Genomic DNA, 26,976 nt, shown 5'->3' with positions numbered 1-26,976 from the left:
GCGTGGATACCGGGAATACTGGGATCCGAGGTACGCTCTGGCGATACAGAACACCAAGCCGAGTGAGGACAGCTACATGAAGTCGTGTTCAATTGACGTGTCACATAATCACGCTATCGGTATCCTGGGGTCTCACAATATGGAGGTGTCGGGGAATGTTATTTACCATTCTTTAGGATCAGGTGTCCTTACAAACTCACAAAATGTAAATTATCATCCCAAATTGAAATAAATCCTTGGGTTTTCTGACAATAGGCAAAAGTTTCCGACTTTCTTTAATATGCTTTTTTTTCTGGGGAAGAGAATTTGTTCTTTTTAATTTTGGTAAATTAAAATTTTAACTTTTACCATATTTGATACATTAATAAACCTTCACCTTTACACCAAGATTGTTGAGAACACAGTGATATATATGAGAAGCTATGGAAACTGGGAGACTCCAGTTGAAAACGATAACTACAAGATGGACGCTTGTTTCGAGACTTACGAAACAAACTGCTTCTCTCAAGGTTACATTTCACGAGATTTCATTTGTATTTTGTCCTACATCAATAGCTTGGCTATCTCAATTCTTCTAGCTTGAATATCATGTTATAACATATTCATTATTCATAATAGCTAATGATTGTTATTATAGTGATATCTTCGTTAAATTATGAGCGAAATTTATGCGAAACTTGCGCCTATTTTAATATCCGTTTACTGTATCCTTTAAAAACATACTTGGCCTTGTGTCCTCAAATAGCTGGATAATTGCTCTCAGAGTTGTATCGGTACGTATATTTATAGGACCATGCTAGGTGATAAAGAATATGTGTTTCAAATGTTTGAAACTATTTCTACACAAGTTGGAGTTGTGGCACTGGAAAAGGCGGTGCCCTCAGCTGAAAAACTGAAAAGGCGGTGCCGTCAGCTGTACCTCATAAACATGACAACTATAATTACATTAGAAACTATAATTACATTAGAATAATTTAACAGTACGAATTATATGAGCAATGGATTTGAGAGGATTTACCGACAATTATCAAATTTATTGATTCTTGCTGATATCTATGTTAAAAGGTTGATGTCAGGTTGGTATCATGAATAAGGGAGGCGCTGTGAAGGAACTGGGTGGGGAGGGGTAGAAGGAGGGGAACTGTGAATTACGCACAACGTGTTTGACTTGTCCTGCTCTGCTATTTTTATTTCGATGAATCAATCAGATCCACCATATGGTCGCCATAGATTTGAAATTAAAACACTGAAAACTCACCCAATTCTACACAAGTTGGAGTTGTGGCACTGGAGAAGGTGGTGCCCTCAGTACAGGTGATATTGTCGCTGCCTCTCAGTATGAGCCCTTCTTCACATGACACTGTCAGCACTGTTCCTGCCTCTACCGGGAATGTTGCTTCTTTTGTGAGCTGGTTCCAGGCTGGATCTACACCAGTGCATGGTACTGTGGAACGTATCATTTTAAGGAAATTGCTAAATCTCAATTGCTTAAAGATAACCAAGTACTCAATTGATCATACAAATTTGTACAAAAACATTTCACTTATGATATTACATTCTGCTCAGATTCACAGCGAACATTTTAGATGGCCTCAGTTGCACTGGGTATAGTGATCAGTTGAATTGCACAAATCACTACTTATAATTGTGCACAAATTATTATGCTTTAGGGAGAAAATTACCAAGTTCATATCTGTAGTGCGTGGAAACTTTATCGTTATTATAAGATACTTGTCCGTGGAATCTCAATCCTGCCATTTCATTCCTCATATCACACGTGTCACCAACATACACCCAAATCACCTCCAGAACGTCATCAAACCAAATTTGTAGCTGAGTGGACGTCTTTAGGAAGGTCAGAACACCAGCTCGGTTGAGGAACCCCTCTGTTCCTTTCAGGTTGTATTTATCGCATTTAGGAACATCTATGTAGTCCGGCAGGAATTTGAACCAGTTTACTCCTCCCAACGTCCATCTGATGTGCTTAGATGCAGTTATTTGCTGATCAGTCTCCATCTGGAACCTCTTACCCTCCACTATTTCGTATACATATGTGCTTTTGTCCTCGGGAACTGGGATCCACTCACTGTACAGGGTTCCTAAAATATAAATAGAAGATTAAAATTTGTCCCATCTGAAAAATGGATAACTTGGAAGCCTAATATATGTACTATAGATTTTATTAATGGAGATCTTTATTGCGTCACGACGTATTGTGATAAACTCATATAGCCTGACTGACAATTTTCTCGACTGACTGACAATGTTTCTTCTTTTTCCCCATTTAGAATACAAAGATTAGTACATTTTAGCTTATGATTAATATTATATTTTTACCTATAGTTTACCTAGATTTTATATCAAAACAAACCTTCAGCAGTGGTAATTGAGTATCCGAGTAAAATTGTAGCTATGGCTACAGCGATTGTTGCCATACCAATTCTTGACTGTGGAATATTTTATATAATTAACTTAATTCAATCGAATTTAATTGTTTTGCAGACTATAGTTTTTTATTTTGCAGTATTTAAAAAAAAGTATCATGGGCTAATGTATAAGCTAAATAAACAGATAGTCAGTTATTTTAATTTTTAACTAAGATAAAATAGACGTGGATTTTGGGGGGCTGGGAAGGGGGGGGGGGGGGGGGGTTAGGCATAATTGTTGTCGCACGACAGCAATTAACCAATCAGCATCTGCTTTTAAATTTTACCAATGAAACTTTAATGTCATTTTCACATGTCCAAAAATGTGCTTCTCCTTATTAGAATCCACATTTATGAACTGTAACTACCATAAAAACTGAAGCAACAGCACGTTAAAAAGTAACATGGAAGTGAAAGTGAATATGAAAGTGAATATGAAAGTGAAAGTGAAAGTGAAAGTGAAATTAACTGTAACTAGTAACTACAGAACCATAAAAACTGAAGCAACAACACGTTAAAAAAGCATCATCTGATTGACACTGCATCAGGGTGTCCGACTAGTCAATAGTCAAGGGTGACAACCAAGCATTCAAACTTAAACACCTGCACGAATATAGATGAAGGGACTCACTGTACCCACTGCACCTGAGAACATGCACTGTTTGAAGCTGGCCAGTACGTTAAGAAGTTCACATCATGGCCCATGGGACTGGATACAAAAACAAGGATTTGTCGGTTTACAAGAGCATAAGTAGGAGGTGCACGCGCGGCGCTACTAAGAGCATAAGGAACTCACGTGCGATGTTTCTCTAGACGGCAGCTAAAAACTTCCCCAAATGTCAACTCTGAGACTGAGAGCATATGCTAATGATCTTATTGTCTGGTTACATGTTCACAGAGCGCCAGGTGAGAGGTGCCACTGAAGGTTCAGTGTAAGTAACAATAACTCCTTTTGTCACCAGATTCCAGACACAACTAAACACTTTTATAAACCTAAACCCGGAGGACCACGGAGGGGTTAGCACAGGTTTCATTGGTCCCTCAGCTTCTCAACAGCTGAACTAATGTTATTAGTATGTACCATAAGTAGCAGGTTTAGGCTTACAACTAGCTCTGCAGAGGAATGAAGCGGGTGAACTAAAATCTTTAGTAATAGTAGGGCGTGGGTTTGTTTGCAGGGATCATTATTCTGTGAGAGCAGTAGACTGTCAGAAGGCACAGTACGGGGGGGGGGGGGGGGCCAATGGCATAAAATGGCATAAAATGGCATAAAATGGAGACTTTTTCTATGGAGAAAATGGAAAAACCCATGAGTAATTCTCCATTTTCTCCATTTTATGCCATGAATTTTGTCTTCGAAATTTCATCTTTAACACCATTTAACACCTAAATTGGACATCCTAACATGTTTAATGTTTATTTACGCTTACTAGGGGCGTAACAAGCTTATGAAAGCTCATAGTAGGCTACTAGATGCTTATACTAGGTTAGTAGAGGCACACTTCAGGCAAACTCATAATTACTCAAGCCTAGTGTAAAGATATTTCTACAGGCTACAGCAGGAGTGAGTAATAGGGGAGAGTAATAGGCACTGAGAAGTGAGACCTACATCCTCGACAGTCGAAACAAGCTCGCACTGCAAAGGGGAGCCCTGCCTTTCGAGATCGCATTACCAGGGGGAAGCCTCGAGTCCAAATTTGTGTATCGAGGGGTAGGTGCAGACTTCGATAAACCGAAAAACCAAAAAAATATTTTCGGCTTATATATAAGCTACCCTCTTCATATTATAATGAAGAGGGTAGCATGAAACGTGGAGAAAAGTGGTTTTTAGAAAAACTTTGAAAAATTTTGACTTAGAAAATTTTCAGCCCGAGTCATTCTCGATACGTACCTCTCGTATCGAGAGCTCTCGATTCCGAGCTCGTGTTGCAAAGGGGAGGCCTGCCTTCCGAGATCGCATTACCAGAGGGAAGCCTCGAGTCCAAAATTGTGTACCGAGCGAGGGGTAATTTTCTAAGTCAAAATTTTTCAAAGTTTTTCTGAAAAACACTTTTCTCCACGTTTCATGCTACCTTGTTCATTATAAGAAGAAAATATTTTTTCGGTCAAAATTGTTCAAATTTTTTCTGAAAACCGCTTTTCTCCACGTTTCATGCTACTCTGTTCATTATTTGCCACACCTTCCCCTCGATACACAATTTTGGACTCGAAGTAATGCGATCTCGGAAGGCAGGCCTCCCCTTTGCAACACGAGCTCGGAATCGGGAGCTCTCGATACGGGAGGTACGTATCGAAAATGACTCGGACCGAACATTTTCTAAGTCAACATTTTTCAAAGTTTTTCTGAAAACCACTTTTCTCCATGTTTCATGATACTCTGTTCATTATTGGCCGAAAATATTTTGTCGGATTTTCGAAGTCCACACCTTCCCCTCGATACACAATTTTGGACTCGAGGTAATGCGATCTCGGAAGGCAGGCCTCCCCTTTGCAACACGAGCTCGGAATCGGGAGCTCTCGATACGGGAGGTACGTTTCGTAAATGACTCGGACCGAACATTTTCTAAGTCAACATTTTTCAAAGTTTTTCTGAAAACCACTTTTCTCCATGTTTCATGATACTCTGTTCATTATTGGCCGAAAATGTCTTTTTTTTAAATAATTTTTCTCGAAATTCTAAATTTTTCAGGTTTTCCATGGCATAAAATGGCATAAAATGGCATAAAATGGCATAAAATGGAGACTATTTCTATGGAGAAAATGGAAAAACCCATGAGTAATTCTCCATTTTCTCCATTTATGCCATTGGCCCCCCCCCACAGTACCGTTAGAAATATATATGGTGTGATCACAGGATTGTTAGCAGCGTGGCGGTATGGTCTGTGTACGATATTTGTCTACTTTTAAGGTCTGTAATTCCAAGGTATTTAATTGATGAAGGGTCCATAGCTCATAGCTGGGTGCCATAGTGCCAAAGTTAGAATGTTCTGATTGATCAAGGGTCACTTTTAATTAAAACTTGTTTACAGGAGAACAGATGCGGTGGAAGTGAGAGAGCAGGGTTCTCTACTCAGGGAGAGGAAGGGGATGGTAACTTCTGGGAGAACAACGTCGCTCACGGCTGTCTCTGGGGTATCTTTATAAGAAAGTGAGAGAAGTTAACTTTCATTTTTTCACCTTATTGTTGGAAGTATTTTTGTTTAAACAAGTTTCTTGGTATGATAAAGACCAAACGAAAAGATCTGATAATGCAAATTGCAATCCTCTGCTACCAGGGCGAAGATTGAAGTTACAAAGCTGAACAATGTGATTCTCTGGCAGAATTACGACTTCGGAGTTGTTCACTGGTCTGGATCTTCCCTAGTCATCCAGAATAGTGTTTTTGCTGACAACGGATTTTCAGTCTTTGCTATGGTCGTTGGACCCAACCCTCTATCGTAAGATTATATTTATTTATGATCCTTTCATACGATATCATCATTCTACATTTGTATCGATCAGTCTGATACTATGTAAGATGATATTACTGCTCGCTGATATCTTTTTGTCCATAACACTAACTAAACTATAAACGAGTATGCGTAAAATTCGACACTTCTCGTCTGATAACAAACACCTTTCTAAAACTCCATGGTTACTATGGTTACTATGGTTAAAACACCCAATCACTTTCAGACACTCGCTGGATAACAAGTACGTTGAGTACAAGAACACCCTGATATACGGTAGGAACGCTCAAAGTGCGTGTGATGAGAGAACAACAGACATGAACCCAACTGCTAAACCACATCCCATCTGCAGGTACACTCTTTAAAATCAGTGTATTCTGTATAGACACATTTTTGTTGAAATATTAACGATAATCAGCGACAATTGTCCAGTTTGAGGATTAAATTTTTCAGGGAAAGGTGGACGTATTGGGATTTACCTCAGCAACTTCTTTGCGGGATTTTCCGGCTGGCCGAAGAAGCCTATTTATAAGCCAATGAGCTACTCTGCCATCAAGGGCCCCACCACTTTAACTGGTTAGTTATTTGCGCATGAGAAGCTGTTTTAGTTTTGCTGTTTTGTTGATTCTTCAAATTGCAGTATATTTTGATTTCCCGATTTCTGATTTCTAACTCATACAAGTTAAACATTTAAAATAATTTTAGAATTTTGTCTTTTGATAACTTTTAAAATTCGAATCGGATTTCTTCGATCTTTTGTTTAAAAAAAATTAGAATCAATTTTCAATAATTAGCTCGTGTTAAAGAAGCCATCTTACACTTTGTATTCCAACTCCAGGGGTAACGTTTGCCAACTTTGGTCGCTGCGACGATGTGGCAATCAGTGATCTCCGTGAAAACGGCGACTGTTTCCACCCGGTTAAACTGAGTGGAATGAAGTACTCCGGAGTGGACATGGAGTCCAACCTCCTCAACATGAACAACCCTCAGTTATCGTTTGTAAACTCAGCAGATTGCGTGGATATGCCCTGTGATGCTAAGAAGAAGATTATTATAACTGATATGGACGGGACTACTCTCGGCAAGGTTTGAACTACAGTGTAAAAGTTGTTTTACCGCCCTAAACGCTTAAACGGACGCTTATTTCTCTCCTGGAGTTGAGGTATAACCTCATCCTATCCCTTATTTTTTATTTTTTCCACCATATCCATATATTCGTGCTTTGGGTGAGCTTTATATTTTTTATGTTTTGTTGCTGTCATATAAGAAGAGATAGAACTGGAAGAGACAGAACTGGAAGAGACAGAACTGAAAGGGACAGAACTGGAAGAGACAGAACTGGAAGAAACAGAACTGGAAGAGACAGAACTGGAAGGGACAAAACTGGAAGAGACAGAACTGGAAGAGACAGAACTGGAAGGGACAGAACTGGAAGAGACAGAACTGGAAGAGACAGAACTGGAAGGGACAGAACTGGAAGAGACAGAACTGGAAGAGACAGAACTGGAAGAGACAGAACTGGAAGGGACAGAACTGGAAGAGACAGAACTGGAAGGGACAGAACTGGAAGAGACAGAACTGGAAGAAACAGAACTGGAAGAGACAGAACTGGAAGGGACAAAACTGGAAGAGACAGAACTGGAAGAGACAGAACTGGAGGAGACAAAACTGGAAGAGACAGAACTGAAAGAGACAGAACTGGAAGGGACAGAACTGGAGGAGACAGAACTGGAAGATACAGAACTGGAAGAAACAGAACTGGAAGAGACAGAACTGGAAGGGACAAAACTGGAAGAGACAGAACTGGAAGAGACAGAACTGGAAGGGACAGAACTGGAAGAGACAGAACTGGAAGAGACAGAACTGGAAGGGACAGAACTGGAAGAGACAGAACTGGAGGAGACAGAACTGAAAGAGACAGAACTGGAAGAGACAGAACTGGAAGAGACAGAACTGAAAGGGACAGAACTGGAGAAGACAGAACTGGACGGGACAGAACTGGAAGAGACAGAACTGGAAGAGACAGAACTGGAAGAGACAGAACTGGAAGAGACAGAACTGGAAGGGACAGAACTGGAAGGGACAGAACTGGAAGAGACAGAACTGGAAGAGACAGAACTGGAGGAGACAGAACTGGAAGAGACAGAACAGAAAAAGACAGAACTAGAAGGGACAGAACTGGAAAAGACAGAACTGGAAGAGAAAGAACTGGAGGAGACAGGACTGGAAGAAACAGAATTGGAAGAGACAGAACTGGAAGGGACAGAACTGGAAGAGACAGAACTGGAAGAGACAGAACTGGAGGAAACAGAACTGGAAGGGACAGAACTGGAAGAGACAGAATTGGAAGAGACAGAACTGGAAGAGACAGAATTGGAGGAGACAGAACTGGAAGAGACAGAACTAGAAGAGACAGAACTGGAAGAGTATGACCAATTAGTTAACTATTAATGGCATATGACACGATTGGGGTACTGGAAGTATAATTTCCTCGGCTCTCCGAGAAGTTTGTTAAATGGGTGAACAGCTAAAAGGGTTACGACTTGACGACAACTTTGCTTGGAGCTATTCATCCTCACTTGCTCCTTAAAGCGTCCCTGTCGTCATGGCGACAACGTTACTCTCTCGATATCAGGTCACTGTTGCCCTGGTAACAACATTACTCTTCTAATAGCAGGTATATTATCATCTTTACTTTGTGTTCATATTCAATTAATGAGAGGTCCACATGATAGAGCTGCATCGCGTACACCTTTGCTTGTTAATAGCTGGAACTGTACAATTGTTTGTGTGCTGGAGTGGGTTACTGATAATGTTCACACATTCATCCACTTACTTAGCTTAAACTAATTTTACTGTTTGTATGAAATTGTTATGTTTTGACATTTTGATCTGATTTTGTTTCATATGTAGAGTTGGGGACCCGTGACAGATTCTTGAGACGGCTACAAGGCTTGTATTAGGGGATGAATTTCGTAAAAGGTCTGTTTGACTCTGACAAAGAGTCAGAATCGGGGTCAGCTCGAGCAAGTCGAAAGAAAATGAATGAAGATTTCGAGAAAGCTGACAAGTATAATAACAGCAGGAAGAAGACCAAATCGGGCGATGCTGATATTGATGGTGTCCCCCGACGTCCGAAAAGATCTAATAAAGTGGACCCCATGGAGTGTGAACCTAGACCTATCGAACATAGCATTCCCATGGAGGATATGGATTATTCTGAAGAGAGAGCCACCATGCCTCCCAGATCGAAATCTCGAGCAGTGATGCTACCCAGTGGCTTGATTATCGGCTCAGACGACGATTCTTCGATTCATACGTCCAGTCTTAGTTCCCACTCCTCTGATAGTTTTCATCCCAAAAACAAACTGGCCCACATGATCGGCTTGGAAGTGGAAGACGTTGACAATGGTAAATCAAGTTACATGTTGATGTTTTTCTTCGGATCTTTTGTTTTATTTAAGTTTATTTGATACAACCGGTTGTCTAACAGTCCGCTTATGTGATTCATGATTCAATGTTTGGCTTTCACTATTTTATTCTTCAACAGGCCTCACTGAAGACGATAGAAAGACCAGTTCGATCAAACGAAAAATCAGAACTCTGGATGGGGCGGGTAAGAGGAAATCCTCTGCCAACCTCGGACGAAGTGTTTCCGCCCCAGCCCAAGGGAAGCTATCCTTGGCGGAAAGAAGAACGTTACGTCGAGCAGAGAAAGTTGGTGTTGTGGAGAAGAAATCGCTTCCTTTCTGTACACAAATCGGTTATGAATTCACCATGGGAGTACAAAAAAGTGTACGAAAAATCCGGGAATTTTTTAGAAACGCACAAATTTGGGGTCGGTCTATAAAAGAGGTAGAGGGAAATCTGGGATCGGGAGTATCTACTTATTTCAGAGTTCTAAGATGGCTGCTGAAAATTAACATAATATCCATGGTTATTGCTCTTGGCTTTATTGTGGCTCCTGGTATTTGGATGGCAGAACGTCATACCCCAGATACACCAACACTACTAAACAAAGAGGACCTTAATTGTACCAATCCCAACTTCGTTGAAGGTGATGATACTGCTGCTGATATTAGTAACGCCATCCTCCAATTTTTGACTGGTCAGGGGTGGATGGAGGGAACTGCTCTTTATCTTGGGTGGTATCCCGCTAGCAATATTACTCGGACAAGTGGCACAGTTGAGAAAACTACCTACAACTTTCCTCTAGCGTATCTTGTTGTGGGCTTATTATACTTCCTGGTGGCACTGATCTTCATCCTGAACAATATCGCCAGACTATTCAAAAAGTCGGCTGCTGAAAAGATCGAAACAAAAACGTACGCAGAGTTAGTGCTTGCAGGCTGGGACTTCACCATCAACAACAAGAAAACAGCACAACTTAAAAGCGCAACTGTAGTCAAGTCACTAAAGGAAGCTCTCAGCAACGACGCGCAGAAGTTCATGAAGCGCTCTTACAAAAAGGAAATCGGGCTTATTATCCTGAGAATTTGCACCAACGGAATATCTCTGGCAGCCATGATTGGGACCGTATTTTTGTACTATAGCGAGGTAGTACAGTACACATCAGAATCTGCTGCTAACTCTACCGATATGTGTGGAGAGAAAATCGACAAATCAACCTTCGAGGACATACAGCTCGGTAACTTTTCAACTGAACAATTGTCTGCGGAGGTTGCAAAAGTGTGGTCCTCCTACTCTGCGTCTATCATTGTGTCTCTTTCCAACATTATCTTCCCGATCTTCTTTGAAATTCTGGGAAATTATGAGTTCTACAAATTTCAAAGTACGAGGATTGCCATAACCATGGTCAGGTCGTTTATCATGAAGCTGTTCAATGTGTGTGTCTTCCTTTACGTTCTTTATCAGGCGACAAAATACAGTGGAGATATAAGTAAGTAAATTTACCCCCTGAAAATGAGAAAATCTGCCCCTAAACACTAAAACATCAAACATTAAATAAAAGTCTTCAAATATAAATATAACTGGCTGTAGCCAAAATGAAGACTAGCTGTATTATAAAGCCTTTCTTTTCTGACACAAATCATCATTGCTAACATTTCCAGAACAACCCTGGCAGACAGACAACAACACGTTACAATACAACTGCTGGGAGAATTACATCGGAGCTCAACTTTACCAGCTGTGTATTATCGACTTCATCGTGTTTTGTTCGAGTCTGCTCGTGTCGGAAGTACTGCGGAATGTCCTGATCAACAATGTCAAGTGGATTCGAGCCAGGGTGGAGCAGCCAGAGTTTAACATTCCTAAGGAGATACTGGATCTGTGCTATAAGCAAATGATATTCTGGTCTGCTATGTTCTTCTCGCCTCTAATGTCTTGTGTTGCTGTTATCGAGGTTAGTTCGCCGTTATACGACTGTTCACATATTACGTAATCAGCTGAGGGGCCGGTTTCCAAACGATTACGTTAGTGTAATTTTGACACGATAGCTGTGGGGGGGAGGGGGGAGGAGGTAAAAATTGTCCAAAAAGTGATTACGTAATATGTGAACGACCCCTTATTATAGAGAAACATTGAAAACACTTCTTAGCTGAATTTTATTGGAATTTTTAGTTTGTTTCGCGAACTAAATATATGTATGGTTTCATTTTAATTCCGAGATCTACATTCCGATCGAGAAATGACCTTCTGTTAGGTTTGAAAATAATATCACATTCATCTCAGGTAATTGTGATATTCTACCTGAAGAAAACAAGTGCATTATCGAATGTGAGACCTCCACAAAAAGTAGTGCTAACCAGTCAAAGTAGCAGCATGGTGAACGCGGTCTTCCTGGTCTCCCTCATCTTCGTGTTTATTTTCGTGGGACTTGTCATCTTCCAGTTCAAGCCTAGCCAACATTGTGGGCCATTTAGAGGTTTGTCGGTCTTCTGTTTTTGCAGGCCCAACTCTTCTGTGATAATCTAACAATATAGTAGTGTTGAAAGTATTAATACTTTCAACACTACTATATAACAAATAATTTGAGATCATGAATACGATGTAGTTACATTGAAACGTCGAGTAATCTCCTTTCCCTAATAGGAGCATTTTCACTTGTCGCAACAACCGGGATAAAGATAATTTTACACAGAATACATTACAACAATGCGACTCATAAATAATACTCCAATCCGGATTTTACAATCTAACTATAGTTAGCTCATCTTCTTTCAAATCACTCATATCAATGCTATTATAACCTCAGTTTTTATGGACGGTTCATTTCGGAATAAAAAACGTTTTTTACCACTTTTTGAAAAAAAAAACGATTGAAAACGGTTTTAGTTTATATTTTTCAACGATCTTTAAAAAAAACTTTTTTAACGTTCATAACAACTAAGGTTATAACACTAAGTCTCACCCACTCTCCGACACCAGGTAACGAAAGAATCCACGAACCTCTGGGATTCCTTATTGAAAATTCTGGAGGGTTCAAAACGTACATCTACGATAATCTGAAGATGACGGCAGTGACCATTTCTATCGTGATCGTTGTTCTCCTTATCATATACTACTTCAAGTAAGATTACTTGTTTTTAAGCATTGTTACAGATGGAAAACAAATCGGAGACAGCATCTCTAAGTTTAACCAGTTATATCGTTATTATCTCATAGGATAAAACACCATTCTAATATAAATCTGTTGAAAAAGCAGTAAGTTACATAGTTATAAGATATGTTGGTTCCCGCAGGAGCCTTGCTGCATCAAGGAACTTGACTATACGACTACTGAGGGATCAGATCAAGACGGAGCATGTTGATAAACAATTCCTCATCGAACACATAAAAAGTCAGATCACAGGTCAGTACAGTTGTAATTTGTAATCAGTCCGCCAACCTTGTAACCATTCTGTGATATCTATATATATATATATGTGTTAATATTGATCATGATCAATGGTTTGGCACATATAGAACAAGTTAACTATGTGATTCATGGCAGTTGACACTGATACTTGACATTTATTATATGTACAACCATAACATATTGAATTTTGACAAACAAAATTATAAAATTTTGAAATAAAACTCACAATAATTACAACAATGACAGACATACAAAACACCAGTAAATCTACTGTAAGTCCATGGAGCAAAATCTGGATTTACAGTAAGACTAAGACGATTTACTGTATTTTTAAAGCTAAACAAACGTTTCGTATCACTTTAATGTTTTAAATGATACCCTTTTTTATTTTTAATAATCCCCTGTTTTAAATAATACCCCTCCATGTTACAGTAACCGAACTTTGCTTTACAGGGAAACCCCTGCAAGCCAACAAGAAAGGACGGGATGGTACGATAAGCAGAATTTCTCAAAACAGCAACGGGGACTTGGGAAATAAAAAGAAGAACATGACCATTCACAGATATGCTAACCCTACAATGAAAGTATCATAGTCAGAGATTAAGGAACTGTAAACTTAAAGCTCGGTGATTTTGGCTAACCTTTATTTTGATGACGATTTCCGTTAATAAATAAACTGGAAACATTTAATAACAATTTTAGTATCTGGCGTGTTTATTTTCTTTCTGGATGAAAATATTTATGCAATACACAAATTCTATAATTTGATTTATCAGAATTTTGATAACTTTGATAATATTAATACAGTGTTTCGAACAAAGTACGTATGAATTAATTTTACCAAAACCCATAATTGGGTAGAGTGGACCACTGCCAGTGTCTCCATTTCCCAAACAAAAGGAAATAACCGACAACCGACCTCAAATACAAAGTATACCGAAATGAAATCGGTCGCTCGCTTTGGGGCTTCTCCAAGGTCTCTCCACAATCATTATATAATATAGGTAATTATAATTGATATCATTTACTTTTAGTTTATTTGTTAATTTTAAACATGGGTTCCCCTCTATTTTAATGCAGAATACAGATCCAGGTTCTATAATAGTAATCAATTGTTTTTTATCATATCTCTGTGCTTTACTCTTGATCGAAGAGCAAAGACTCTAAAGGAGCAAGGGAACATGTAGGTGCGGTAATATTTTGCAAATAGTGCGATTCCGCACATGTGGGGGGGGGGGGGGGTCAACCTCATTTTACCTCATTTTACCTCATCCCAATTTTGCCTTTTTTGGCTGGCCTTGTGAGGTAAAATGAGGTAAATCTCGGCAAAAATTTTAACAGGTAAAATTATCTAAATCGTCAATTTAGTCACGAAGGAGTATGGAAGGAGTTCTAAATGTGTGCTCCTCTAATATAAACAGTAAGAAATGGTTAACTTTAGTCGAGGTCTCAGGTCTCTACAATGTCGGGAAGTTCATGCAGGAATTTGCGCATTGCGCTTGAAGCGCAAGATTCACAGCGCCAAAAGCGAAGGTCGTAGAGACATGAGACCTTGACTAAAGTTAACCATTTCATACCATTGCTATAAGAGTATGCACTTTCAGAGTCCTGAACACACTCCCATATCTCTTAATCGTCAATTATATGAATTTTACCTGTTAAAATATATCATCTTTTACTGATATCATTTTAGTTTAACACTGTTAGTTTTAAAAAAGAAAGTAATACTTCACACCAAACTAACACACTATATGAGAATATAAAAAGGAAGGTTTTCTTGGAGACCTGGATCGAGCATCAAAATAGTGTACATTGCTACTGTCATTGTCAAGACTCAAGAATAAGAGGGTCTAGTTGTGGGATTATGCTGGATAACAGATATGATAAGTGGTAACATCCTACAAAAGAATGTTAGCTTACTAAGGAATTTTCCTCTTACCGAATCATACAAGAAGTTAACTAAGCTCCTCCTGGTCCTAAGCATTATCTTGTTTCAGAGGGAATGAGTGATTTAAAAAGATGAGGCCGAAGAGTTAGTTGTGAAGAAAGCATTTGTACTCTGTAATTTCTAAGCTAATTTTTTTCGATATTTTTAGCTATTTACTGATCTTGTCTTGACGTATCAGTAAGAGATCACTGGACCTCGTTCGCGTTAGTTGTTAGTCATGTTATGCTGATCCAGTTAGTGACGAGCCATGAAGTAATCATTCGACCTCATTTAATACTGATCCTATCAATGACGAGCTATGTCTACCTTAATTGGAACTTGCTGACTGCATTGGAAAATGGAGAACAATCGAGAAATGATAATCAGTGCCAGGATATAATCAAAGTTGAATTTGGAATCCAAGGAAAACCTTCCTTTTTTATATTATCATATTGTGCGTTAGTTTGGTGTGAAGTATTATGTTGAAAACAAAAATTAACAGTGTTAAACTAAATTGATATCAGTTAAAGATGATATATTTTAACAGGTAAAATTCATATACATGTAATTGACGATTAAGAGCTGTAGGAGTGTGTTCAGGACTCTGAAAGTGGCATACTCTTATAGCAATGGTAAGAAATGGTTAACTTTAGTTAAGGTCTCATGTCTCTACGACCTTCGCTTTTGGCGCTGTGAATCTTGCGCTTCAGCGCAATGCGCAAATTCCTGCAGGAACTTCCCGACATTGTAGAGACCTGAAACCTCGACTAAAGTTAACCATTTCCTACTGTTTATATTAGAGGAGCACACATTTAGAACTCCTTCCATACTCCTTTGTGACTAAATTGACGATTTAAAGAATTTTACCTGTTAAAAATTGGTGAAAAATATGGGCGTGGCCCAAGTCAGTATTATACGAAACCGTAGAGACACAAAAAAATTTTTGGTTGTTCCCGACCCTATAGAGCAACTAATTAGAGGTGATATCTAATTATTTAAACGAAATGTGGTTTTGTGAACCGCCCTTTATTCTACAGCGAATCATGAACATTGAACATACTACATAAGAACTTTTTTTTTTTTTTTTTTTTTTGAAATAAATTTCCGTGCACATACAGAATGAATGGTTAATAATTTAATATATATGTAGACCAAGCTCTGTGCACGGGATGCTTCCTGGAAGAATCCAGTTCTTTTAGCGGGGCACCCTACCTAAAGCCAAATTGAGATATAATAATCATATTCCTAGAGAAATAATCAGAAATCGAATACCAATCAAATAATATGATATATATGAGTAGTAACCATATTTACTATGCAAAATGCCCCAACCACATAGTGTAAATTTATATAGAATTCAAATTCCATATCATCATTAAACCTCAATACCTAGTCAATATAATAGCCCAAGCAAAATTAAATAACTTCTTATATACCTTACTGTCATACTACAAATTAATTAAACATTTGAAATCTGTTGACCAGAGAATAAATTTCTAAGCCTAATGCAAGTGAAATAATTTAGATGCAATAATGAATGCCTAATGTGAGTATCATTTGTCAATGTCCTTGTAAAAAAGTCTGTACAAGAGATATGAGTAACTAACTTAGAATTGTATGAAGTATGAGTTTATATGAGTAATTTATTATAAAATTACCTTTCACTATGCAATTTCGACATGCAAATTCATGTAGATATCCAATCCAGTTCCATGCACAACTGTTGTTTACATTTGGTCTAGTTAGACACAATTTGTTTCAGAGTGACTCGATAATCGCAATATCAAATTAAGATATTATTTAAATGGTCCATGTCATGCAATGCGGAAATATCCCCATAAATTGGCAACTGCCAAAGCGACACTAAAGTTATTGCTAATTCCTTTACAAAACTTAGCAAGTGCTATTTACAATATCCTAATGGATCATGGAAATTGAAATGTTCAATTTTCTTTTCATAAATAATAATTATAATGCGAAGTTTTATTTACCCCAAGTTTGGAGAGTAAGTAGGTTAAACTGGGAATGCCCCTTCCCAGGGACCACATCACCCCTTATAAAACATTAAATATCATGGGAGACCATGCACAGCCTCGAATTATAGTATAATGACTTCGAATAAACCTTTTTTGTCTCTAAAAAAAGGCTTAGAAAACTAGATTTATTTACCTCATTTTACCTCATTTTACCTCATCCCAATTTTGCCTTTTTTGGCTGGCCTCGTGAGGTAAAATGAGGTTGACCCCCCCCCCCCACATGTTTAGATTTTTTTTTATGCTGCAAATTTGTGATCACTTGTGATGATGTTGAACACAAACAAATAAAACACCATTTTCAAAAGAAACGCCCAATAAAACCTTAAACCATGAATGACCAATAGTCAAAGACCCCTAACAGCCAGCTATGAGAGTCCTATCCAAATATTCTAGTAACTTCTTCCGAACAAAGTGTAAGCCGTGGCGGGTTTGCAACAATTTTGTTGTATACATGTCTCACAGGTAGCATCAGCGGGCTGATCGAATGGAATGCAGAGACTCTTAGCACCCATAGCGGGCGCCTTATCATCCTCCGTCACCTCTGTCCGAGCACTTTCCTTCTTGATTATTTCTTCGCAGGAGATGTCTGCAGGATTTGGGGAATGCTAGTGAAGAATAGCAAAGGACACTTTAATTAAATGAGGTTTAATCAAACCTTTATCATAAATACATATTGTAAAAACTATTTGCTTCTCTAAATTAACAGTTCAAATAATCGCACACACAAACACAAGGAAATATCCCACACTGTAACTAACCTCCACAATACGGTGCCTGGATGATCTTCTTCTGGTCGAGCAGCTTGCAGAACTCCTCCCAGTTTGTAGTGACAGCCATGTTAGCATCCCTCTCCACTAGCGCCCTGTTGTACATGTCGTCGTGTATTGTGTCAAGGAGCTTGCTGAGTTGGTCGTCCAGGTTCTCATTCTGGAGGGTTGCTTTAACACCTGTATCTCTCCTCACTACCACCACCTGGTCAAGGTTAAAACATTAACACCTGTATCTCTCCTCACTACCACCACCTGGTCAAGGTTAAAACATTAACACCTGTATCTCTCCTCACTACCACCACCTGGTCAAGGTTAAAACATTAACACCTGTATCTCTCCTCACTACCACCACCTGGTCAAGGTTAAAACATTAACACCTGTATCTCTCCTCACTACCACCACCTGGTCAAGGTTAAAACATTAACACCTGTATCTCTCCTCACTACCACCACCTGGTCAAGGTTAAAACATTAACACCTGTATCTCTCCTCACTACCACCACCTGGTCAAGGTTAAAACATTAACACCTGTATCTCTCCTCACTACCACCACCTGGTCAAGGTTAAAACATTAACACCTGTATCTCTCCTCACTACCACCACCTGGTCAAGGTTAAAACATTAACACCTGTATCTCTCCTCACTACCACCACCTGGTCAAGGTTAAAACATTAACACCTGTATCTCTCCTCACTACCACCACCTGGTCAAGGTTAAAACATTAACACCTGTATCTCTCCTCACTACCACCACCTGGTCAAGGTTAAAACATTAACACCTGTATCTCTCCTCACTACCACCACCTGGTCAAGGTTAAAACATTAACACCTGTATCTCTCCTCAATACCACCACCTGGTCAAGGTTAAAACATTAACACCTGTATCTCTCCTCAATACCACCACCTGGTCAAGGTTAAAACATTAACACCTGTATCTCTCCTCACTTCCACCACCTGGTCAAGGTTAAAACATTAACACCTGTATCTCTCCTCACTACCACCACCTGGTCAAGGTTAAAACATTAACACCTGTATCTCTCCTCACTACCACCACCTGGTCAAGGTTAAAACATTAACACCTGTATCTCTCCTCACTACCACCACCTGGTCAAGGTTAAAACATCAACACCTGTATCTCTCCTCACTACCACCACCTGGTCAAGGTTAAAACATCAACACCTGTATCTCTCCTCACTACCACCACCTGGTCAAGGTTAAAACATTAACACCTGTATCTCTCCTCACTACCACCACCTGGTCAAGGTTAAAACATTAACACCTGTATCTCTCCTCACTACCACCACCTGGTCAAGGTTAAAACATTAACACCTGTATCTCTCCTCACTACCACCACCTGGTCAAGGTTAAAACATTAGCACCTGTATCTCTCCTCACTACCACCACCTGGTCAAGGTTAAAACATTAACACCTGTATCTCTCCTCACTACCACCACCTGGTCAAGGTTAAAACATTAACACCTGTATCTCTCCTCACTACCACCACCTGGTCAAGGTTAAAACATTAACACCTGTATCTCTCCTCACTACCACCACCTGGTCAAGGTTAAAACATTAACACCTGTATCTCTCCTCACTACCACCACCTGGTCAAGGTTAAAACATTAACACCTGTACCTCTCCTCACTACCACCACCTGGTCAAGGTTAAAACATTAACACCTGTACCTCTCCTCACTACCACCAACTGGTCAAGGTCAAAACATTAAGACCTGTATCTCTCCTCACTACCACCACCTGGTCAAGGTCAAAACATTAACACCTGTATCTCTCCTCACTACCACCACCTGGTCAAGGTCAAAACATTAACACCTGTATCTCTCCCCACTACCACCACCTGGTCAAGGTTAAAACATTAACACCTGTATCTCTCCTCACTACCACCACCTGGTCAAGGTTAAAACATTAACACCTGTATCTCTCCTCACTACCACCACCTGGTCAAGGTTAAAACATTAACACCTGTATCTCTCCTCACTACCACCACCTGGTCAAGGTTAAAACATTAACACCTGTATCTCTCCTCACTACCACCACCTGGTCAAGGTTAAAACATTAACACCTGTATCTCTCCTCACTACCACCACCTGGTCAAGGTTAAAACATCAACACCTGTATCTCTCCTCACTACCACCACCTGGTCAAGGTTAAAACATCAACACCTGTATCTCTCCTCACTACCACCACCTGGTCAAGGTTAAAACATCAGCACCTGTATCTCTCCTCACTACCACCACCTGGTCAAGGTTAAAACATCAGCACCTGTATCTCTCCTCACTACCACCACCTGGTCAAGGTTAAAACATTAACACCTGTATCTCTCCTCACTACCACCACCTGGTCAAGGTTAAAACATTAACACCTGTATCTCTCCTCACTACCACCACCTGGTCAAGGTTAAAACATTAACACCTGTATCTCTCCTCACTACCACCACCTGGTCAAGGTTAAAACATTAACACCTGTATCTCTCCTCACTACCACCACCTGGTCAAGGTTAAAACATTAACACCTGTATCTCTCCTCACTACCACCACCTGGTCAAGGTTAAAACATTAGCACCTGTATCTCTCCTCACTACCACCACCTGGTCAAGGTTAAAACATTAACATCGGTGAATTATGGCGGAGCTAGCGTTGTAGACTATGTTGCCGTAGGAGCTGACATAAAAGCGATCGTTAAGAGTTTTAGAGTCCTTGATTTGAACAAATTCTCCGATCACAAACCCTCTGTCACAACACTTAGCCTGAGACACAACATAACCCTTTCAGAAGAAATACTGCGTGACCTCGAGGACGCGCCCAGGAAGTACAAATGGCCATGTGAGGATAATGCTGAGCTCAAATTCTTGCTAGCTATGGGTGACCCTAGTATAAAGGAAAAGACGGAAACTCTGGCTACAAGTTCATGCAAAACCCCTCAAGACGTTCTTAACCTTAACAACCAAATTGTTGAGCTGTATCATCAGGTTGCTGAACAAGTGATGCCCCGAAAAAACGCCTCAAGTCGTCAGAAAGGGCCGAGACATAATAAATATGGTAGCACCAAAAAGAAGAGTCAACTTTTGCAAGTTCTTCAGTGAACTTTACGGCAAAAAGAACATCAAAGACTCTAAGATCGCAGAGCTACAGTCAAAGATGCAGAAAAACAACATTTGTGACGACCTGACCAAGCTTTTGGATCAAGATATAAAGATGGAAGAGCTATGTGCTTGCATTAAGGCCACTAAAAAAGGAAAGGCAGTTTCCGAAGATCTAATTTCTAATGAATTCTTCAAAGCCTCAACGCGATCCATGCTCAAAGCAGTCCTCAACCTCTTCAACCACTGCCTAAGCCTATCAATTTACCCATGGACTTCATCAGTAGTTACACCACTACACAAAAAAGGTGATATCTATGATCCAAACAACTACAGAGCCATCGCTGTAGCGAGCAATCTCGGAAAGCTCTTTGCAAGCATATTGCTGAAAAGATTGATATCATTCCGTGATCAATGTGATCCTGATACAGCCAACCAACTAGGTTTCTGTAAAGACGCACAGACAGCAGACCACATTTTCACACTTTCAACCTGCGTGGAAAAGTATGTCACCAAGAAACGCCAAAGGCTATACACATGCTTTGTCGATTATGCCAAAGCGTTTGATTCCATCTGTCGTGAGGCACTCCTATACAAGTTGTGGAAAATGGGTATTCAAGGGAGATTCTTTGAGTGCATTAAGTTCATGTACTCAAACTCCTCAGCCAAAGTGAAGCTACTAGACAAGCTGTCACAGAAGATCGACATAATATGTGGTACTGAGCAAGGACACCCCATGTCCCCTGAACTGTTTAAATGCTTTGTCCACCAGCTTTCACATGATCTCAACAACATCGAAGGAGTGAAAGTCCCTGTCCTAAATGATACAGATATAACTCATCTGCTATGGGCAGACGACCTTGTCCTTCTAGCCCTCAACAAACACAGTCTTCAACAAATGCTTGATGTCCTAAACAATTACTGCTCAGAATGGGGCCTGACAGTAAACATTGGAAAAACTTCAGTCCTTGTGTTTAACCCAACAGGAAGGCATCTGAAGGAAAGTCATGAGTTCAAACTGGGAGAACAACAGATCCCCTCCGGGAGAGAGTACTGTTACCTTGGCATTACATTTACTCTGAGCGGATCACTTAAGCTAACACAACAAAAGCTGAGGCAAAAAGCATTAAGAAGTTATTTCTCTTTGAAAAGCTACATTGATACCCGCCACATCAGGAAATCTATACTGTTCAAGCTATATGATACACTTATTGTACCTGTGGTGTCGTATGGTTGCCAAGTGTGGCTGCCAAGCACAGCTCTGTTCCGCAACTTCCCCACAAACACGAGCACCACACCAGAAACAGGAAACGTGTGTACACTCATTGCCAGGGACCCTCTAGAGAACTTTCATCTGTCTCTTTTGAAATGGACCTTAGGGGTGAGGAAGTCAACATCCAATGCTGCGATATGGGGTGACACAGGCAGGCATCCACTAGGCATCACGCTATCAAAGCAAGTGTTTAACTACAAAGAAAGACTTGAACAAATGGTTGTAGACGGTCGTGACTGCTTTGCTAGACACGCTTTCGAAGAGCAGGCGACCCTAAACCTGAGCTGGTTCTCCACTCTCGAGCAGATGCAAGAAACCATCGAGGCATCAGAGAGAAACCAAGGATTAAGACCAAGCCAGATTAGAAAGAGTTTGCAAAAGTGGTTTATAAACTCATGGGAAACAGAAAGGACATCTAACAGAAAACTATCATTCTACAACTTAGTGAAGAGAAAGTTTGCTCAAGAGACGTATCTAGCCCTTGATCTTAAACCTAACTGCTCAAAGAAGATCGCGCAATTCAGAAGCAGCTCCCACCGCTTTAACGTTGAAACTGGTCGCTACGGCAAAAAGCGGTTTAACATAAAACATCGGGCCTGCAGACATTGCTGCTCAAGTGACGATGACTTGTTAGATCTTCTCTATGAGCTACCAGGGGCCTATCCAGTGATAGAAGATGAGCATCACATCCTCTACGAATGCCCCCTATACGAAGACCTACGCAAAAACCTGCATCATCGAACGAGGGACCTGTTAGTAATGAGAGAAGAACCGGGAGAAATCTTCGACGACTCAACAACTATTAGAGACATTGGACGGTTTTTAAATAAGGTCGATGAACGGAGGTTCCCGAAGAAAAATACTGAATGAATGTCGTGTTTTGTATATTTTGATAAGTGTGTGGACATTGTATGATACTTTCTTTGTCATTGTTGAGTGCTCTTGGCTGAGTTTTTTCTGCATACGACTGTGCTATCTGTGCTATTTTCTTTTACATGGCTATCTACTTTTACCACCTTGTTTGGTTATTTGTTACATTGGGGTAGTTTTGAATATTAAACCTTCTATTCCTATATTGGTCAGACACGGCATCTGCCGTTTGACCCAATTTTGTTTAATTCCTGTTTAATTCCTGTTTAATTCCTGTTTAACACCTGTATCCCTCCTCACTACCACCACCTGGTCAAGGTTAAAACATTAACACCTGTATCTCTCCTCACTACCACCACCTGGTCGAGGTTAAAACATTAACACCTGTATCTCTCCTCACTACAACCACCTGGTCAAGGTTAAAACATTAACACCTGTATCTCTCCTCACTACCACCACCTGGTCAAGGTTAAAACATTAACACCTGTATCTCTCCTCACTACCACCACCTGGTCAAGGTTAAAACATTAACACCTGTATCTCTCCTCACTGCCACCACCTGGTCAAGGTTAAAACATTAACACCTGTATCTCTCCTCACTACCACCACCTGGTCAAGGTTAAAACATTAACACCTGTATCTCTCCTCACTACCACCACCTGGTCAAGGCTAAAACATTAACACCTGTATCTCTCCTCACTACCACCACCTGGTCAAGGTTAAAACATTAACACCTGTATCTCTCCTCACTACCACCACCTGGTCAAGGTTAAAACATTAACACCTGTATCTCTCCTCACTGCCACCACCTGGTCAAGGTTAAAACATTAACACCTGTATCTCTCCTCACTACCACCACCTGGTCAAGGTTAAAACATTAACACCTGTATCTCTCCTCACTGCCACCACCTGGTCAAGGTTAAAACATTAACACCTGTATCTCTCCTCACTGCCACCACCTGGTCAAGGTTAAAACATTAACACCTGTATCTCTCCTCACTACCACCACCTGGTCAAGGTTAAAAACATTAACACCTGTATCTCTCCTCACTACCACCACCTGGTCAAGGTTAAAACATTAAAATCTAAGACGTTCAATTTTTTTAACAGGCAAGACTCTAAGAGAAGGGGTTGGGAAAAGCTTGCACATATACAATTTCTTCAAAATAGCTATTGTACAGGGGTCGTTCACATATTACGTAATCACTTTTTGAACAGTTTGTACATCCCTAACGGACGAGAGTAATAGTTATGGAACATACCTGATTGTTCTTGAGATCTCGAGGTCCGATTTCAATCCTCACAGGTACCCCCTTCAGCTCCCAGTGGTTAAACTTCCATCCAGTATTATAATTCTCCCTTAGATCAGCATGAGTCCTGACCCCTGCTTTTTGTAACGTCTTCTTCATCTCCGTGCAGTGAGTGTTAAGCTGGTCTTTGTTGGCGTCAGTTACACCACATGGTACGATTACTGCCTGGGGAGATAATGTTTGTCAACAAACAAACAGGTAAATATAATGTTGACTGTTGAAATGATTGATAACCAATACAAGGACAGGGTTTTTACAATAAGAACAAGATCGCCTGACCATTTTGATAAAAATAAGAAAAAGAAACGGTAAAAAATGATATTTTCACTGGCAAAAACGATTAAAGTGTCGATTATAACCAAAGGTTTTGCAACCTGGTAGACGATTGTGGTGATTAGTTCCAGAAGAAGAAACAATGTATTAACAACTTTGATGATAACCGCACAACGCTTCATTGGCCGAGCCAAAAATGTTATGGAAAATAGATTGTGCTGACTACACCGACGAGTGCAAATGAGGACTTGTAGAAGAGGAAGACCATTATTTCAAGAAAACAGTCTCTAAAGGTTTTCAGTTGGGTCGTTGGTTTGCAGCAGTTTATCCTAAACTCTGTCAAACTTTTCAAGAATTTTAAACCACCTGGCAACTAGACATTCACTCGGCATTGAACATAAAGTTTCTTACAAACGTCCATTCATGTTGGGGATTGATAACGGGACTGTACTCTTCACCACGTTATTGTTAGACTCAGTAATCTTTGCGGAAACATACTGTAAAGAAAAGATTAATTGGTTAACCAGTAATGGTGTGCTTTGTCTTGGAAGTGTTCAGTACATTTGGTAGCCAAATATCCCTCTTTTCGATGACATTTCTCAGCATCTTTAGGGCTATTGGTATCATCAAAGTCCAAAAAATGACCTCCAAATATGCAGCTGCAAAAATGGTTGTCATCATTGCGATAATGTCAATTGCATCATTTGTTCTGGCTTATATCCCCTTAATGGTCCGCTATGAGGATATCTTTGTCAATGGCATGACATATAATTCTAAAGTTACAATATTTCCAGCATTTGTTACCAAAGACACACACATTAACAAAATAATCAAATATTACGGAAGAATCGTTGGCTCTGTAGTGTACACTTGGAAAAATTGATACCTTGACAAACAGAATGTTTTCAAACCAATATGGAGGCATAGGGAGACAGAAAGGTCCAATTTTTATGGCATGCATGGCCGTAAAGTCTGCTCAAATACTTTAGTATCAAGGGAAAGACACACAGAAGGTTTATGTATGGTCGAATCTACTTCTGATTTGGTTGTGTTTCATCATCATATTTATCTGCTACTGTAAGTCTTGTTCTTTAAAAAGAGCTCAAAGCAACGAGCTAGAATGCGCAAGTATAGAGACCAAAATATACGCTCAAGAGATAAAGAGGAAACCGACAGTCACATAGCCATCATAATTGCGACAGATTTCTTTTGTTTGGGTCCCATTTAATGTCGGTGTGTGCGCTCACTAATTTGAATTAATGATGCTACAGCCTTGTATCCAATATATCAATCGTGAAATTCTAACTCCATAAATTCTGTCATAAATCCCATCATATATCATAATTACGTAACCCTGACAGTCAAGTTGATGGTTAATAAAGTTAAATATTGGGTATCTCTATTTTACATGGCTTATATAAGAAGGTGTATATTAACGATAGACAAACTGGGTTTGACTAAAAGAAGGAAAGAAGATGTAAAAAGAAACGACGACATGACATCACAATTTGCTAAAGAAATCATACCATGTAGCAACAACAAAAATCAATAAGGAGGTTCCTACTGTCTTGTTTAAAAATGATGATATTTTGTTGGAGTCTACTTCAAAATTAGCTATCACTAAAAAGAATTTAGCCACATTGCATGAAACAGAAATAGCTACTGAGTACCTAAAATATTCCTAAAAAAAGAAGTTTTAGCAAATAAATTCATCATTATGCATAGGATATTGAGAACTAATTCCTGAAGAATCGAAAATAATCTCAAAACAAGGATAAAAATCCGAGAGAATATTTTGGAAAGTTGAAAAAGACCAGCGAGTTGTGGATTAAAACGAATTACCAAGAAAATGGTAATTGGATGCCCGTGGTAAAAAAAGGAAGTTTTGTTCCAAAACAATACAGCACAAAAGATCGATCAGTCGCACTCTTTCAAAAGGAATTTACTGCTGAAACCTCTACGATTGAACAGGAGATTTTAGAAAAACCCTTCCAATTTGAAGATGAAAAGAACCTGAGGTTATTGCTCAAAGTTTTGATTCAGTGATACTGATTGCTTTGTACATTATCTAAAATTTAAACTGAATGTAGTCCATGGCGTCCCGTTTCGATATTAAAGCGATCATGAAGTGAAGATTTTGCGACTTCTTCGAAATACCAAAAAATGAGTAGTGAGCTAGGTTGGTAATTCTACGCAATCCCAAAAAAGCTCCGTCCATAATTGCTTCACAAGCGGAGATAATACGGGCATATCAATTACATTTTTCCAAGTTGCGAAAGGTGACAGAACAGCATCTACTCATGTGAAAATACAAAAACCTGATTTTTAATCGTCCATACAGTTTTCTGTTGGTTTATTTTAAACTGAAAAGATTGGACATCCGGATATAAACCCATCAAAGTTTCACAATATCTTCCTAAAGGGTGTACAGCAATTAAATTAAATTTAGTTCCTACAAGCAATTAAAGGCAGCTCACTTCATGGAACTTGAAAAGATAAGCACTATCAGTGTTCAATTTGTGATACTTTCGTTCTGTACGGTCTTTGTATTCTAACAGTAATCAATTTTAACGTTGCAAATGTGTTTCATTTCTGAATAACGTGTAATGTGTTGACGGATGTTACTCGTCTAAATTTCTTCGAAGTAGCGCGCGCCGCTTTCTTCTTGGCCCGTAATGTGTAGACACGAACCTAACATATGTATCCGTACTCCCGTGGATAAAACTAG

General features: G+C 39.6%; 3 protein-coding genes across 3 annotated transcripts; 1 reads left to right on the top strand and 2 right to left on the bottom strand.

Annotated features, from left to right (window-relative positions):
- Positions 1-7,117: 7,117 nt before the first annotated feature.
- Positions 7,118-8,618, bottom strand: LOC134823691 (ATP synthase subunit a-like). Its single transcript, XM_063835224.1, has 3 exons — positions 8,571-8,618; positions 7,425-7,933; positions 7,118-7,130 (listed from the first exon to the last, which is right to left on the bottom strand). Exons 1-3 carry the CDS (start codon positions 8,616-8,618, stop codon positions 7,118-7,120), a joined length of 570 nt encoding a protein of 189 aa, XP_063691294.1.
- Positions 8,619-8,675: 57 nt separating this feature from the next.
- LOC134823542 (transmembrane channel-like protein 7) lies at positions 8,676-13,509 on the top strand. The gene is made up of 7 exons (XM_063835058.1): positions 8,676-9,286; positions 9,426-10,775; positions 10,948-11,240; positions 11,570-11,762; positions 12,266-12,407; positions 12,580-12,689; positions 13,149-13,509. Exons 1-7 carry the CDS (start codon positions 8,842-8,844, stop codon positions 13,286-13,288), a joined length of 2,673 nt encoding a protein of 890 aa, XP_063691128.1. The 5' UTR covers positions 8,676-8,841; the 3' UTR covers positions 13,289-13,509.
- Positions 13,510-16,953: 3,444 nt separating this feature from the next.
- LOC134823169 (bifunctional glutamate/proline--tRNA ligase-like) lies at positions 16,954-24,138 on the bottom strand. The gene is made up of 3 exons (XM_063834520.1): positions 23,928-24,138; positions 17,417-17,630; positions 16,954-17,244 (listed from the first exon to the last, which is right to left on the bottom strand). The coding sequence occupies exons 1-3, from the start codon at positions 24,072-24,074 to the stop codon at positions 17,048-17,050; spliced, it is 558 nt and encodes a 185-aa protein (XP_063690590.1). The 5' UTR covers positions 24,075-24,138; the 3' UTR covers positions 16,954-17,047.
- Between the last annotated feature and the right edge of the window lie 2,838 nt (positions 24,139-26,976).

This window comes from Bolinopsis microptera, chromosome 11 (genome assembly GCF_026151205.1).
Source record: "Bolinopsis microptera isolate Bmic1 chromosome 11, MBARI_Bmic_1.0, whole genome shotgun sequence".
NCBI lineage: Eukaryota > Metazoa > Ctenophora > Tentaculata > Lobata > Bolinopsidae > Bolinopsis > Bolinopsis microptera.
Note: the sequence above shows the minus strand (reverse complement) of the source record. Positions and strands in the feature narration are given on the sequence as shown.

Bases quoted from the DNA above. Each gene is read 5' to 3' on its own strand.
- LOC134823691 (XM_063835224.1), bottom strand. From the start codon at position 8,618: ATGCAGCTCTATCATGTGGACCTCTCATTAATTGAATATGAACACAAA. The intron at 7,934-8,570 runs GTAAAGATGATA...TGTCCCTTCCAG, and splicing joins TAATTGAATATGAACACAAA to TTCTGTCTCTTCCAGTTCTG.
- LOC134823542 (XM_063835058.1), top strand. From the start codon at position 8,842: ATGAATTTCGTAAAAGGTCTGTTTGACTCTGACAAAGAGTCAGAATCG. The intron at 11,763-12,265 runs GTTTGTCGGTCT...CTCCGACACCAG, and splicing joins ACATTGTGGGCCATTTAGAG to GTAACGAAAGAATCCACGAA. The intron at 12,408-12,579 runs GTAAGATTACTT...TGGTTCCCGCAG, and splicing joins CTTATCATATACTACTTCAA to GAGCCTTGCTGCATCAAGGA.
- LOC134823169 (XM_063834520.1), bottom strand. From the start codon at position 24,074: ATGAAGAAGACGTTACAAAAAGCAGGGGTCAGGACTCATGCTGATCTA. The intron at 17,631-23,927 runs GTATGTTCCATA...AACCTTGACCAG, and splicing joins GAGATCTCAAGAACAATCAG to GTGGTGGTAGTGAGGAGAGA. The intron at 17,245-17,416 runs GTTAGTTACAGT...CAAATCCTGCAG, and splicing joins CCAGGCACCGTATTGTGGAG to ACATCTCCTGCGAAGAAATA.